Source organism: Chenopodium album, chromosome 18 (genome assembly GCF_948465745.1).
Source record: "Chenopodium album chromosome 18, dcCheAlbu1.1, whole genome shotgun sequence".
Lineage (NCBI taxonomy): Eukaryota > Viridiplantae > Streptophyta > Magnoliopsida > Caryophyllales > Amaranthaceae > Chenopodium > Chenopodium album.
Window position 1 is genome coordinate 6858363 of NC_137851.1, and position 14271 is coordinate 6872633.

Genomic DNA, 14271 nt, shown 5'->3' on the forward strand with positions numbered 1-14271 from the left:
GGGGTCGCATCAAAAAGAAAAGATTCGAGTATGTAAAAGACAAAGGTGTAGGGCGCATAAAAAGAAAAGAGAAAAAAAAAAAAACAAAGCTTTAAACTTATTTCTTTTGTTAACTCGAGAAGGCTTTAATGTCAAAGAGAAAAAACAGATTAAAGCTTTAATGTTACAGACGAAGTATTTCCTCTGTTGTCTTTTATTAGTTTAACAATTTGATTTTCATTTGATTAAAAGTACGTAGTATTTTAATTATTTGATATTATGAAAATATACAAGAGACGAATCTACATAGAAATACAAAAGTATGCACCATGCATCACATTAGCATCAGATACTAAACGTGCTACTTTAAAAAAATCAAAGGTGCTGAATTGATAACAAAGGTGGGTTAATTGCATTAAAGAGTAAAGAATATGAAAAAAAAAATAAATAAAAAAAAAATACACAAGAGTGTAGCACATGAGGAAAGAGAATAAACAAAGCCTTAAGTTACTTTAATTTTTGTTATAGGTAAATCGAGAAGGCGCCAAAAAGAGATCAAATCTAAACCAACATTATATTTTGAAGTTCCATAAAAACTTGTTTCTATTTTTGTTCTTCTACATACATACATACATTCCCCAAGCTATAAAACACTCTCTATTTATATAAATATCCATTATTTGTTCTCAACGATGGCGGGAATTGCTTTGTTTAGTAGTAATGTAGCCAAATCAATCCTGAGAAAACTGGATTCTGAAGCTGTTGCTTCATCATCACATCAAGTTGAGAAGCTGAGGGATTCAGTAACCAGGATCTGCCAGATGCTTGAAGCCGAGGGCGTCGATAATAGGAGGGATTGGATAAAGAAGGTGAGCAATGCGTTGTATGAAGCAGACGACTTGGTAGATGAAGCTGCTACTCATGTTGCTAAGTCAAAGGTACGCTATTATTGTTCTTTATATGGGAAAGGAATTGATTTTGGTTGGAGAACGGGCCGTAAAATCGAGAGAGTTTGCGAGGAACTGGTTGAGCTTGCAGCTGAGCTTGGCCTGTTGGGTTCTGGTCTGGGTAACCAATCAGTTCCAAATCCTGAGACAGAGATTGTGGATGATATGCAAACCCAAGATGATATCATTGTAGAGACTATAGGGAGAGACGATTACAAAGAGAAAATAATTAATGATTTACTCGATACCAGTAATCTAGAGGATGATCCTAAACGTTTATCTGGTGTCGCCATTGTTGGGCATGAAGGAACGGGCAAAACTACCTTAGCTAAGTTAGTATACAATGATAAAAGAGTCGCAGATCATTTTGACATAAGGTTGTGGGTTTGCGATGGTGCTAGTGACTTTGATATCAGGACTATCATAAGAAATATTGTCACAAGTTGCTTAGCATTCACAAAATCAACAATTGATAAGCTTGGATTGGATGGATTAATAACTTTACTTCATGATGCAATCACAGATAAAGTATTCTTGCTAGTGCTAGATGATGTTTGGTGCGACGACTATGAAAAATGGTTGTCTCTAAAAAGTACATTGGCCGTAGGGGCCAGGGGAAGTAGAATTCTGGTCACCACACCCTTGCTCTCAGTTGCAAAATTTTGTACCCACTTAATTCGTTTGAAACAACTATCTATGAAAGAATCTTGGCAATTATTCAGCAGAAATGCATTTGGCCAGCAGGAACCCCCTGAACATCTTATTCAACTAACCGAAAAAATTCTTGACCATTGTCATGGTGAGCTTCTATTCATTGTAGTTGCTGCAAGATTTCTTCGATCCAAGAACCAAGACGAATGGAAAGACATCCTTGCAACAGTTGAGAATAACAAGGATAATTTTCAGGAGTTTAGCTTTTATCCTTCTAACATCCTAAAGCAAGGCTACAATAATCTCCCAACACCATTGAAGACTTGTGTTGCTTACTTGTCCTTGTTTCCCAGTGACTTTGAATTCAACGCACTTGATGTAGTTAGTCTTTGGCAGGCTCAAGGGTTCCTTGAGGCAGCAGCACCAGAACTTCCAGATTTGGGCGAGGCCTATTGTTTATTTCTGGCCCGACGTGCATTTCTCACGGATCTAGAATGGGATGAGAATGGAAAGCTTTCAACTTTTAAGATGCATTTCCTTCTGCATGAGTTGGCAAAGAAGGCAGCTGAAGGATGGAAGGAAATCCATGTATCTCACGTTCATAGAAGCGACCCAATACCGGTTCAAGAAAACTTGGTGGATAGCCATAAACTAAGAACATTTCTTTCCTGGGTTGCTCTAGAATATGCTGATAGAATGATCGTAATAAGTCAAGTCTTGAAATGGCCAAAATTCAAGAGCCTTCGGGTGTTAGATTTGCACGCTTTTGGCATTCAGATTCTACCAGATTCCATTGGCAATCTTATTCACTTGAGGTATCTTGATCTCTCCCACAATCATTCTTTAGTGAAGCTGCCCAATTCAATTGCAAATCTGTACAACTTACAAACACTGAAACTCAGTTTCTGTTATGATCTCAAAGAATTACCCACTAATATGAGAAAGTTGGCCTGCCTCAGGCGCCTTGAGATAGATGGGTGTGAGAAATTGACTTTTATGCCTCCTGGCTTTGAATACCTGACTTCTCTTCGAATTCTCTCTCGTTATGTGGTTGGAAGACCTCGTTTTCAGTCTACCAGTGGATTTCAGTCACTTGGTAACCTCAACCGCTTACAGGGAAAATTGATGATTGAGCTTTCAGAGGATTGGACTGCTGCTGTAAATGATGCCGCAAAATCAAACTTGAGCAGCAAAACCAGGCTTACAGAGCTGGCAATCAAATGGGGACCTGCAAGGCGTACCAGCAAAACTGATTCACTTAAGCACCAGACGATGTTAGATGGTCTCCAGCCCAATCCTAATCTGAAAATGCTGCATATAGAAGGATATAGAGGCCCTGATTTCCCAAGGTGGGCAAAATCCAACACTTTGGCCACAGCACTTCCTGAACTCGTCACTGTCAGCATTGACGGCGGTGGACAGTGCAAAACGCTCCCTCCTTTCAGTAGGCTCCCACACCTCAGGTGCCTCACTCTTCGATTTATGGATAGTGTGCAATTTTTTGAAAACTCTGACAACCGATCATCATCAGAAGATCCATTATTCCCAGGCCTTGAAGAGCTCACACTTCACAGTTTTTATGGCTTGGAGAGATGGTGCGAAGAAGTAACAACTGTGTCATCACTATCATTTAAACGTCTCAAGAAACTGAAATTATGGAGCTGCCCGAAGTTGGAATTCATGCCTCTGTTTCCAGATGTTAAAGTACTTGATCTGCAAAATATCAACAAAAAATTGCTCGAAGTTCCATCATCATCTAGTTCAGAGGCTACAAATTCTGTGCCAAGAGGGCATCCACTAAACCTCCCACTTCTCAAGACACTGCATGTTAAGGGTTGTCCTAATTTAAAGACCTTAGCCCTTGGAAAAAACTCTGGTGAAGTCAAAAAGCTGGTGGTTGAAAGATTAGATATGGTGAGTTCTTTAACTCAAGTTCTGAAACAACTCACTTCTCTTGAAGAGCTTGAAATTTCTAGCTGTAAGGATCTTGACCTTTCAGGCGGATGCCAACGTAGCTGTGGTGAATGTGATGAGTGTGGTATGCCATGGAAATCTCTCTCAACTCTTCGTCGTTTAACTCTAAGGGAGCTAACAAAGCTAGAGACTCTCCCTGTAGGCCTGGGATTCATTGGGACACTGAAAACTATATGCATTTCAGCATGTAATAATTTTAGTGTTCTGCCTGAGTGGGTAAACAAGTTCACTTCACTTCAACACCTTAGACTTGAGGGTTGTCCAGCATTATCAGAGCTTCCTGAGAAGCTAAAAGAAATGAGATCTTTAGTGAAAGTTGACATCATAGAATGCCCCAAATTAATGGAACGATGTAGAAAAGGCGGTGAAGACTGGCACAAGATTAAACATGCACGAGTTTTATGTCACAAGTCCTGGCGTTATGCATTAATGTCAGAAGCAGAATTACCACAGGTATTTTGTTATTTTCCCTCTAGATTTCTCCTTCCTCTCCCTTGTACCTTAGCTTTTTTGTTGCCTAACTAACTATAGTCATTGCATTTCCCAGAAACCCAAAAATCAAGAAGTTATTGCTGTTCATTCAGAAGATCCTACCATTCATTTAGATGTTACTGTCAGACGGCATTCGAACCGTAAAATGTAATGGGTGAGCCTCAGATGAATGATCGCGCTTTTTAAAAAGAAAATGAGGTATTGTAAAGAGACTGCATAGCACGTTAATCTTCATTAGAGGTGTCCATCCATCTATACAATACTCATAATACTAGTAGTAAATCTGTCAATAAAGGGTGTTATACTGCTGGCATTCTATTCTTTCTTTCCCTAGGTGTTTTGGCTGATTATATTTGATAAACAAAGATGTCATTCTAATATTACTGCTTATTCTACAACACGCCATTTACAATTAATTGATTAATTTTTCTGTTGGGCATACTTCTTTAAAGTTACCTAGATAAATTTATATTTGTATCAAAATTATACTGAAAACTCAAAATGATATTGCTCAAAAACACTGTAATTCAAACGGTCTTATATCAACGTTCGGTTACCAATATAATCAATTAAAATATATCAATGAGAATTTCCCATTTTCGCACTCTTGTATTTTCAGATAACAAAGTGAAGGAAACACAACCTTGTGTCAATCTCAGGCATCAGGCAGATCATCAAATAGAAAATGCTGCTCTGTAGCTGATGATCGTGAAGGCTGGAAAACCCAAGTTTCAAACATTCACTTGTATAATAAAAAAAACTTGACACGAATCGTTGGTCACCTTCATAGATATTTCAGCTATATTTTGCATCTACTCCTGATTTCTTCAGCAGTCTGGGCAATTATCTCCCAGTTCTCATCATATATTATTTGTGTTTAGGAAAGGGTTCAAGGCCTTACTTTAGCACAATTATTTTGGGGTTGTTTAATACAGAGTAGTAATTTACCACTATATATACATATGTAGATGCATCAGATTATTTTTTATTTTATTATTTTTTTTTTGTACTTTAAGTGAAGCTTATTTTGCAGAGCAAAGTTAGTAGATAGAGAATAGCACAGTACACAGGTACTCTGTAATTTTTCGGTTTTATTTGCAGCAGATGCCACAGGCAGGAAGTAGTCCCAATATTAAACTAGATGCAAAATACCATAATGCATTGAGGAAGCAAGTGAGATAATTTGCAATGTTTAGCTCATTGATCTAATACAGCATACCAGCTATAACCATGTTCAAATCAATTGAATTCCATCAGTTTTGTGTAGAATATATGTGAAAATAAATATGCCCAAATCATCAGCCAAATACTCAGTAACAAATTATTGCTTTACATCCAAAAATGATACCGTTCTCTCTGCTAGTCTTTTTTTTAAAAGCTCATCGGGGAATATATATGCAACATTATAAGACCCATAAGCAACTACAAATTAGAAAGAATATCCTTGTACACGTTCTACTCAGCAAAGGAATACAACGTATATAAATGGGAAGAACAGAATAAGACCCGCTTCAAGAGACGTTGAAACTACAAAACTAGTATGAAGAAAGTCAAAAGACTAGGAATGGAGAGAATGCCTGTATTGTGGCAGCAGATCTTGTAACTGCATATCACGCGTCAAATGCCAAATGCTAGGCATTGATGAAACATTTTGTCCAGCAATGGTTTACGCCATCAGAACTTTAGCCCTTCAAACCTGCAGCAAGCTCGGCAAGTCTGGGTCTAGCCCATCCATAATTTCATTACTCTATCCCTGCCACCAGATGCCACCTTTTCACCATCTGGACTCCAATCCACAGCAAAAACCTGTGAGCGTTAGAAAGCAAGGGCAATTTGTTGTCATAAATCAAAATTTATATCTTCAGGGGGGTGGGGGAAATCCAGGTAAAAACATAAATTTAAATTTCCAACCTCATCTGCATGGCCAGGGAGGTCTTGTTTCAGCTTCTGCGTTCTGATATCCCATATCTAATTGAGAAGATAGGAAATTAGCAAGAAACTAAATATAATCATATAATCTGCAACTAATCTCACAAGCCACAATAACAGTATTATGATTAGAGACTAAATCCAGCAAACAGAAATATACCTTATTTTCATCACAATTTGGATCTCATAATATGAAGAAACAAGGTAAACCTACAATGTTGTGATATATAGATAGAATTCCGTTGGCTTTGTGCAAATAAGTTTAACGATATCATCACTTCATGTTAAAGTTCTAGCATATGTTAAATGAGAGTCAACTTCTAATCCTGTATGTTGCCTGCACAAGAAAGGCATCACCTTTGTGTTCATCCTTCCTGTTTAGGGGTTATTATGGAGCCAAAATTCATACTTCCTCTGTTCTTTTATTATTGCACCACTTGTCTTTTTAGGAAGTTTCATAAATATTGCACCATTTCTTCTTTAGGAAAAAAATTATTTGTGTTCACACAACAAATACCCAACATACCCTTGCTTTTTCACACTTACTTTTTAGTTTATCAATGTCACATGGGCAATTTTGTATTTTTACCTTTCTCTCTCTTACTTTTTTCCACTACCAAAATATTTGTACCCAACCCCTATGGTGCAATAATAAAAAAACAGAGGAAGTATATGATTTAATCGGTGATATTGCTGAATAATGAAGCTTTCATGATGAAATAGCATATCACAATCTATCAAGGTTCCCAGGCTTTTCCTCAAAAAAAAAAAAAAAAAAAAAAAAAAGGGTACCCAAGGCTACAGAAAAAAAATTGGATGGGAGCCCTCTACATTTGCTAAGATAACTTCTTATTGAAGTGCAAGTTAGAAATTTACTCATCCTAACCTTTAGCGTGGAGTCCTTGCTACCACTCAATAGGAGTCTGCTATCTGCAGACCAACTGCAACGGAACATAAAATATCAGACCAACAACAGCATCCATCATAGTTTGAAATATTGAATAACAAAGGAAAATTCAGACCTTATTTGATAAACAGGCCCAACATGACCCCGGAAAACAGCAACAAATTTCCCCGTAACACCATTCCACAACTTCACGGATTTATCAAAGGAAGCACTTGCCACCCATTGTCCATCAGGAGAAAAGTAAACATGATTCACAAGCTGAGTGAAACAACAATGAAAATCTTAGATGGCAAGCAATGTAAAATTTTCCAGCTAACAAATGACTACTATATTATAGCCAACTAAGAAACATGGAAAAGGAGATGCAACATTGAAAATCAAATATGAGAAAACCAGTTTGAGCTGGAACACTAAATTTGAGGCCAAACCGCCAAACAACATATGCTTTCTTAAAAGTTAGAAGAAAAAAAAATCTCATGATCTCACCTGTTGATGACCTGTCATTCGAGCTTTAGGGTGCTTGCTTACAGAAGGTTCCCATAGAAACATGGTGAAATCATCAGAACCTGAAACCAGTCTCTCTGGAGCATCACCTCTCATTTTGTTGTATCTAGCCAAAGCAACCTTGGTTCAAATATGGAATGATAAATCAGAAATCAACTAAACTGAATTATAAAAATTAAAAAAAAATTAAAAAACAAAAAAAAAAAAAAAAGAAATGAAACAGGCTCATAATACAAATAACAACCAAGCCTTAGTCCCAAATGATTTGGGGTCGGCTAACATGAATCGTCATAAGGAATCGTACAACAAAACCATCATTTAAAGAGTTTGAAAAAAGGTGAACAAAGTGAGTAAACGGAAGAACATTTAAAGAAATATAAAGGGAGTTTTAAAAGAAAATCAAGAATAAAATTCAAGAAAGTTGAAAACAAAAGGTTTGAGAAAACTTTAGCAAAGGAAAACAATATAAAAATAAAATTAAAAACGAAAATAAATTTAATAATTATATAGTCATGACACGCCGTTGACAATTTAGAAATATCTGTGAACATCTTAGTTCCTTAGAGCAAATAAAGCAAATTTACAGCATGTTTGGATAACAATTTAGAAGGGAAAGGAAGGAGAAGAAAATAGGGGGAAGGGAAGGGGAAGGGAAGGGAGGGGGAAAGAGGAGCTTCAATTTCCCTACAATCTCTCCAATTTTGGAGTTAAAAGAGGGAAAATAAATCCCTCCCTTCCTTCTCTCAATCAATTATCCAACAAGGTGATCTATCCCCCTTCCTTTCTCTTCACTTCCTTTCTCTTCATTTCCTCCCATCCAAACAAATCGACTTTCTGTCTCAGATGAAAACCAAAGGCCAGTTTCTATACATTCCATATATCAGAACAATTATTCGAAAATGTGAGCTAATTACATAACTTAACGAAGAAGAAAGATGGAATTGTATCTATGAAAAGACTTGTCCACTCTTAGAAAAATAACCACTTGCATGTACAATATAGATGACTCACAACTATAGACTCTTAACTTCTGGAGCTGCAAGCACAGAGATTGAAATCTATATTACCTCCTTCATTTCCTCTGGGGAAGAACACTTCTTTCCTGTGTGATCAAAAGCTCCGGTTCGAAGGACATACTCGGTACTGAGTGCCAGAGAATTGACCCAATGACCATGGCCCTACATCAAGGTTATAGTACATTAAACAAATGAAGAAATTTAGGTAAAGAGAAGATAGCTACACATCAAATAATACTGGTGACAATGAGGGTTAATGAACAATGTGGGGAATCCACTAATAACGAAGAATTTTGATTCTCAAAGATACAGCAGAAGATGGAGGAACAATCAGAACAAGTAGCAAAACATAAACAGGCTCAATTTGCTCCACTTTGGTGTTAAGGTTATATTACAGGAGAAGAGTAGTAAGAATAAAAAAATGTCAGTAATAAGTAATATTTATCATTATCATCACTAAATTCCTCAAGAATCAAAGTTAAGAGCAAATGTCAAAAAATAATATCATGGAAGTTTTAGCAAGAAATCAAAGCTCGACAAGTACTTCACAACGAAGCAATTCAAACAATTGTCACCAGAAAAATGGTAAACTAAAATAATCATCATAGCATAATGATGAAGATACACCACAGTGCCTTAAATGACCTGCAAACTCAATACCAGAGATGACCTCACTACAGCAGTACCAGAAAATGCAGTTCATAGCTAACTGATGTCACATACAATTACATCATCATTGCAGCAAAAAAAATCAGAGAAGTCATGAACAACACAAATGAAGAGAAAATCATGAAAAATTGTGATCTACAGCAAAATATAATCACAACCAATAAGTACATATTAAAAAAAAAAAAAAAAAAAAAAAAAAAAAAAAAAAAAAAGAAAGAACAAATAGAATTGCATCCAACACACGGCAAGGTATGACTTGAAGCATCCTTGATAAAGTTGTCTAATATACCTTCAACTCACGAATTAACTTCCCTTGTTTTGTTTCCCAAACTTTTATGGTACAATCCTGAGAACTGTTTCAGGGAAGAAAAAAAAAAAAAACATGATATGAGCAACAAGCACAATTGAGAGTTCTGGCTAGCATCACTAATTATTAAAATGATCAACAGACTAGTCAAAACAACAAAGGAAATCAATAGATGGTTACAATCATGCACTTTGAGTACTTACCCTGTATAGATGAAACCATCTCCACCCCATTTTACACAAGTTATAGCTAGTGTATGCCCACTCAGGCACAGTACAATTTTACTAAGTGTTACATCCCATACACGTGCATCGCCATCTTTGCTAGAGCTTACAAACCGGCGAGATGGTGATTGCAGATGTACTGGTTCCCAAGATATACCAGTAATCCATTTTTTGTGCCCCTGACACAAAGTTCAAGAGACTTATCAGTGAAGAGTTATGAGGAAAGCTCATAATTTAAAATTTCACTTCAGATTGGCTTCTCCACTTTTGTTTCCCCCCTGGGAGGAAAAGAGGTTGTTGCAGGTTAGAGGATCCTTTCATAATCTAACATAAATGAAATTGAGCCCTTTGTGTATTTTCAGACCTTAGTGCTCCTATCTCTTCAGGGGAAGACAGACAATTACATGACTAGAATATTCTACCAATCAGACAATTTACTATGCTATGACATTACTACTTATATAAAAGTAACTATATACACAAACTTGAGACTTGACATAAAGCATGAATCTAAAGCAAAGTATAGTGAATAGCATGCAAACGAAAACATAGCAAGGCCCTAATTGTTTCAAGGAACTACACTAGCACGTATGCATGTCAATAGGAGTGAGAACATTCACACGCCTCCAGCAACTTTTTACTTCTTAAGCTAGAGGTGGCTTTGTCAAAACTACTCCCTATTTTAAAAACAATCAATTAATTAATATACCATGTAAATATTACGAAACAATGTCAATATAAGCCATCTCTAGAAAGGAAAAATCTTTTGTACAGTTACTGTCTGGCTGAAAAATGAACTAGGACAAGTTTTTCCATAGACAATAATCATAATGATGACAAATAATATTTCTCCCCTCAGACTTATAGATTAGAGGCTATCAAATGTTAATATTCAATCCTTAAAGTATACAATAGAAAGAACATAGCCAAGGGAAACCATGATAACGTATAATATGGAACAGAGACCCTAAAAAGTAAAAACCTATGTTCTGCTTGGAGCTCATAATTTGTCAACCACGAGTTGACAATGTGGCATTGGACCCCTCCATAGTTTTTCAACAAAACGCACAAAGTTAGCAACTTAAATCTTTGATATATCTTCGCATATTTATTTTTGCACAAAAGATTTACCGTAAGTGGGCTTCCTGATGGTTTTCCTGTTTGAGGATTCCAACACTGAAGCTCTCCTGCCTTGCTACCACTGACTAGATATTTACCATCAGGGGACCATGCTATGCAGAGTACCCAATTTTTGTGTCCTAAACAAGAAAGAACCAAAGGAACTTAAGAAAAACCAGTAAACAAAGTCAAAAGCAAATAGGAGTATCAAACATATGCAAGACATGCAAGCCCACAAAACCATTATTACGATACAGAAGCTCCTAATTCACTGAGCAGTACTAATTAGCACACTCATAAACCTTTCTCCCCAAGTTCCCATAGTTTTAATGTAAAATCTTACTACTCATCTATCCTACAAAACATCTCCGTAGAATGAACTGAAAGATACAATACCATTAAGTTACAGAAGGTCCCAATTCACTAAGCAACACTTCACTAACTCATTCATAAACTTTTCTTCCGGTAACTTAAATAATAAAATCTTATACTCATATCCTAAGTAAACATCTCCGTAGAATGAACCATCAGCAAATAGCCCATCTAAATAATCCAAGTGTCATTGAAGTGTGATAAATACAGAAGGACAGAAAGCACATGGAGATAACCCCCCAAATTATTCTTGTGAATCATAAAACTTGGATTATAAAGGAGATCAATGACGTGGAGAGTGAAACAGAAGGGAACAGTAAGAATGAAGCTTCTAATGCATCTCTCAGATCACTACATGCATTCCCAAAAGCTTTAGATAATCTAAGAACCAAACCTGTACAAGTGACCATTGGTGTTTGAGTAGCTATGTCCCACAGTCTGACAGTAGTGTCACCCGATCCACTGGCTAACTGTTGGCCATCAGGACTAAATGCGACTGAAAGCACAGATTCAGTATGACCTGCAGCACAAGATCAGAATAGCAATTTATGTGTCAATAATAATCACTAGCTTGACCAACTACAACAGATCACTAGAATATGAGACAGTAAGCCAGTATTATCAGCACATAGTTATTTATTTAACCACAACAAGACAAATTTTTAATGGTAGGCTGGTAGCTTCTCCCTAGTAAATTGGCTTAGCCCTTGATTTTTTTTCCCCTTCATCATTCTTCTTGCTAGAATTCACAGTGATTTAGAGCATATTTAATATCTGAATGGCTTTCACATACACAAATAAAAGAATTACCAGCTATTGTAGCAGAACAACGGTTAACAGGACGGATGCGGAAAATTGCTTGAGGCTGATAAACTATTTGAACAACCTTCTCCACAGAAACTGCATACACACCATATATTAATAGCCTTTGGAAAAAATCAAATCAATATGGCAAGAAAACACACTAGTAATAATACATTTAATAAAACCAACCTTTATTTTTCTGTAAATAGTTTCCCAGTTCAACAAGCAGCTCATGATCTGATATATAGAAAGCATATGGTAGTTTATCTTCCTGAAATAACAAAAGAATAAGGTCACTGTCTCCACTGACGTTTGATAGCCAGCTTATGTGGAACGCACTTGAAGCTTTTCGATTATCTTCATTACAAATTCCATTGTTATACCCAGCAGAGGGAGGATTAAAAAATTAAATAAAGTAACCGTCATTTGATGTTTAGCAAGTTTTGAAATTTGCTTTTAGAGAATTGGCAAGCCTGTATGATTTAAAAGTTCTCTTAGAAAGCTCTAGACTACATGCATTGTGCATAGACCAACCTAAGAATCTGAAATTTCGGAGTATCTAAATACGAACACTAAAGCACCCACCCATATACCACGCATCTCCAATTCTTCAAGCGAAGGGTAAAGCATTCTTGTAGTCTTATCCAACATAAAGCAATACTGATGATAAATGAATGATGAAATCAATTGAAATGTGATTGCCTATGTTTTAATGCTAAAGAAGCTAATTTTCCATCACGTAACTACTGACTTTATCTCCCAACACTCTTTAACTTTAAATTCAATGATCAGCCGTAATAGAAACATGAATTCATTTAGCTCCAATTCACACAAATCTCTTCCAGCTTCAAAATAGTGCCAACCTCCTCCTTCCTCCTCTCTCCCAAGCAAACACACATATTTTGATAGTTCCTCAATATCCCAACTCGGCCCGGTTACTTCTGTTTAAGTTATTTTGATTAATTTGTCGTAATAAACAGAGGAAACCCATTGAAATTAACCACAATTCATGAATCGGCTAGTTACACAAAACCCATAACACTGAATTTGATAAAAGCAAGAAACCGTATAATCATGTCATCACAGTTGCAAAATTTAATCAATAAAAAGTACCCAAATGACTGTAAAATTAATGGGAATTTCTTAACTAAACAAATAAAGTATGTTAATGAGAAAAGATTACATTGTTGAGAAGGGTATTGACGATTTGTTGAAGTTCTTTAGGACCAGCATTTTGAGGAAGATACATGGCAGTTCCAAGAGGATTGCCTTCTGGGTCTGCCAATTGACACATCACACTGTTCCCATTATCCATCTCTTTATCTCCTTCAACCTCCATTGTTATGGCAGATTAATTATTATCAGAGGAATTTTCCAAAGTTTGGAGCTTGCAGAGTTTTGGGATTATTAGGGTTTATCAAGCAACTTGAGGAAATAAGAGGGACAGTGGGGTTTTATACTTTTACTCCGTATTTATTTATTTTTATTTATTTATTTTTGACAGCCAACCGTATTTATTTTGTTCGGAGTATTTCTCTTCAAGTACATTTTATTTTACTGCTCCGTAGTAGATACCGAGTCTTAAAACCGAACTTATGTGAACGATAATGTGAGAAATAATTTTTAAACTGATGTATATAAGAAATTAGTTTACGTTTCTACATTTTTTAGGAAAATTGCTCGATAATTGAACAAGTTTCGAGGATAACAAAATATATTTCTACTTCGCACACTTCCATCAACCACCACCATCCACTCTTGACACGACCCCTATTGTTACATTATATTGGCGGCCACCATGCCATTTGGTCCATCCATTGCTACTCAACCATAAGGAAAATGAAAACCAATGTTTATAGTTAAGTCTACCACAACTCCACAAGTCTATAAGTAGACACTACTTACTATCAAGTATATTGAGTCATATAACAAGTACATTTTTCTCCTCATAAGGAGGGTTTTCTAATGTTTATTTCTTCTTACCTTCTCAAAAAAAAAAAAAAAAAAAATTACAAGTACATTTCTCTTTATACGGAATATTTCTTTTGTAGACAAGGGAATAAACAACCAAATATATAAATAAATATTTTAATATGTGCAAAAATAATATTCGTAATAGAATATTACTCATAGTACATTGTACTATTTGATTTTGTTAGAAGTATTACAATATTAAATTTAAAATAATTATTTTAAAAAACAAATATATACAAATTAAATTAAATAAAAAGTTATATAAAAAAAATAAGATTACTTATTATAAAAGTATATATCAAAGCAAATCTAACGAAATTCAATACTCGTATCAAATTTTCCGATTAAAAAACAGCGTAGAAGCATGCGGATACAAAATACTACTGTACTGTACTGTACTACT

At 35.8% G+C, this 14271-nt stretch overlaps 3 protein-coding genes across 3 annotated transcripts; 2 read left to right on the forward strand and 1 right to left on the reverse strand.

The window, feature by feature from the left end:
- Window positions 1-671: 671 nt before the first annotated feature.
- Window positions 672-3186, forward strand: LOC145591681 (putative disease resistance RPP13-like protein 1). The gene is made up of 2 exons (XM_081648188.1): window positions 672-3021; window positions 3068-3186. The coding sequence occupies exons 1-2, from the start codon at window positions 672-674 to the stop codon at window positions 3184-3186; spliced, it is 2469 nt and encodes an 822-aa protein (XP_081504314.1).
- A 6-nt stretch (window positions 3187-3192) lies between these two features.
- On the forward strand, window positions 3193-5113 carry LOC145591353 (uncharacterized). Its single transcript, XM_081647785.1, has 3 exons — window positions 3193-4004; window positions 4099-4241; window positions 4663-5113. The coding sequence occupies exons 1-2, from the start codon at window positions 3258-3260 to the stop codon at window positions 4192-4194; spliced, it is 843 nt and encodes a 280-aa protein (XP_081503911.1). The 5' UTR covers window positions 3193-3257; the 3' UTR covers window positions 4195-4241; window positions 4663-5113.
- Window positions 5114-5318: 205 nt separating this feature from the next.
- LOC145591351 (notchless protein homolog) lies at window positions 5319-13327 on the reverse strand. Its single transcript, XM_081647784.1, has 13 exons — window positions 13078-13327; window positions 12084-12165; window positions 11901-11990; window positions 11485-11610; window positions 10731-10858; window positions 9579-9778; window positions 9358-9421; window positions 8451-8561; window positions 7366-7503; window positions 6995-7137; window positions 6859-6913; window positions 5955-6011; window positions 5319-5849 (listed from the first exon to the last, which is right to left on the reverse strand). Exons 1-13 carry the CDS (start codon window positions 13231-13233, stop codon window positions 5766-5768), a joined length of 1434 nt encoding a protein of 477 aa, XP_081503910.1. The 5' UTR covers window positions 13234-13327; the 3' UTR covers window positions 5319-5765.
- Between the last annotated feature and the right edge of the window lie 944 nt (window positions 13328-14271).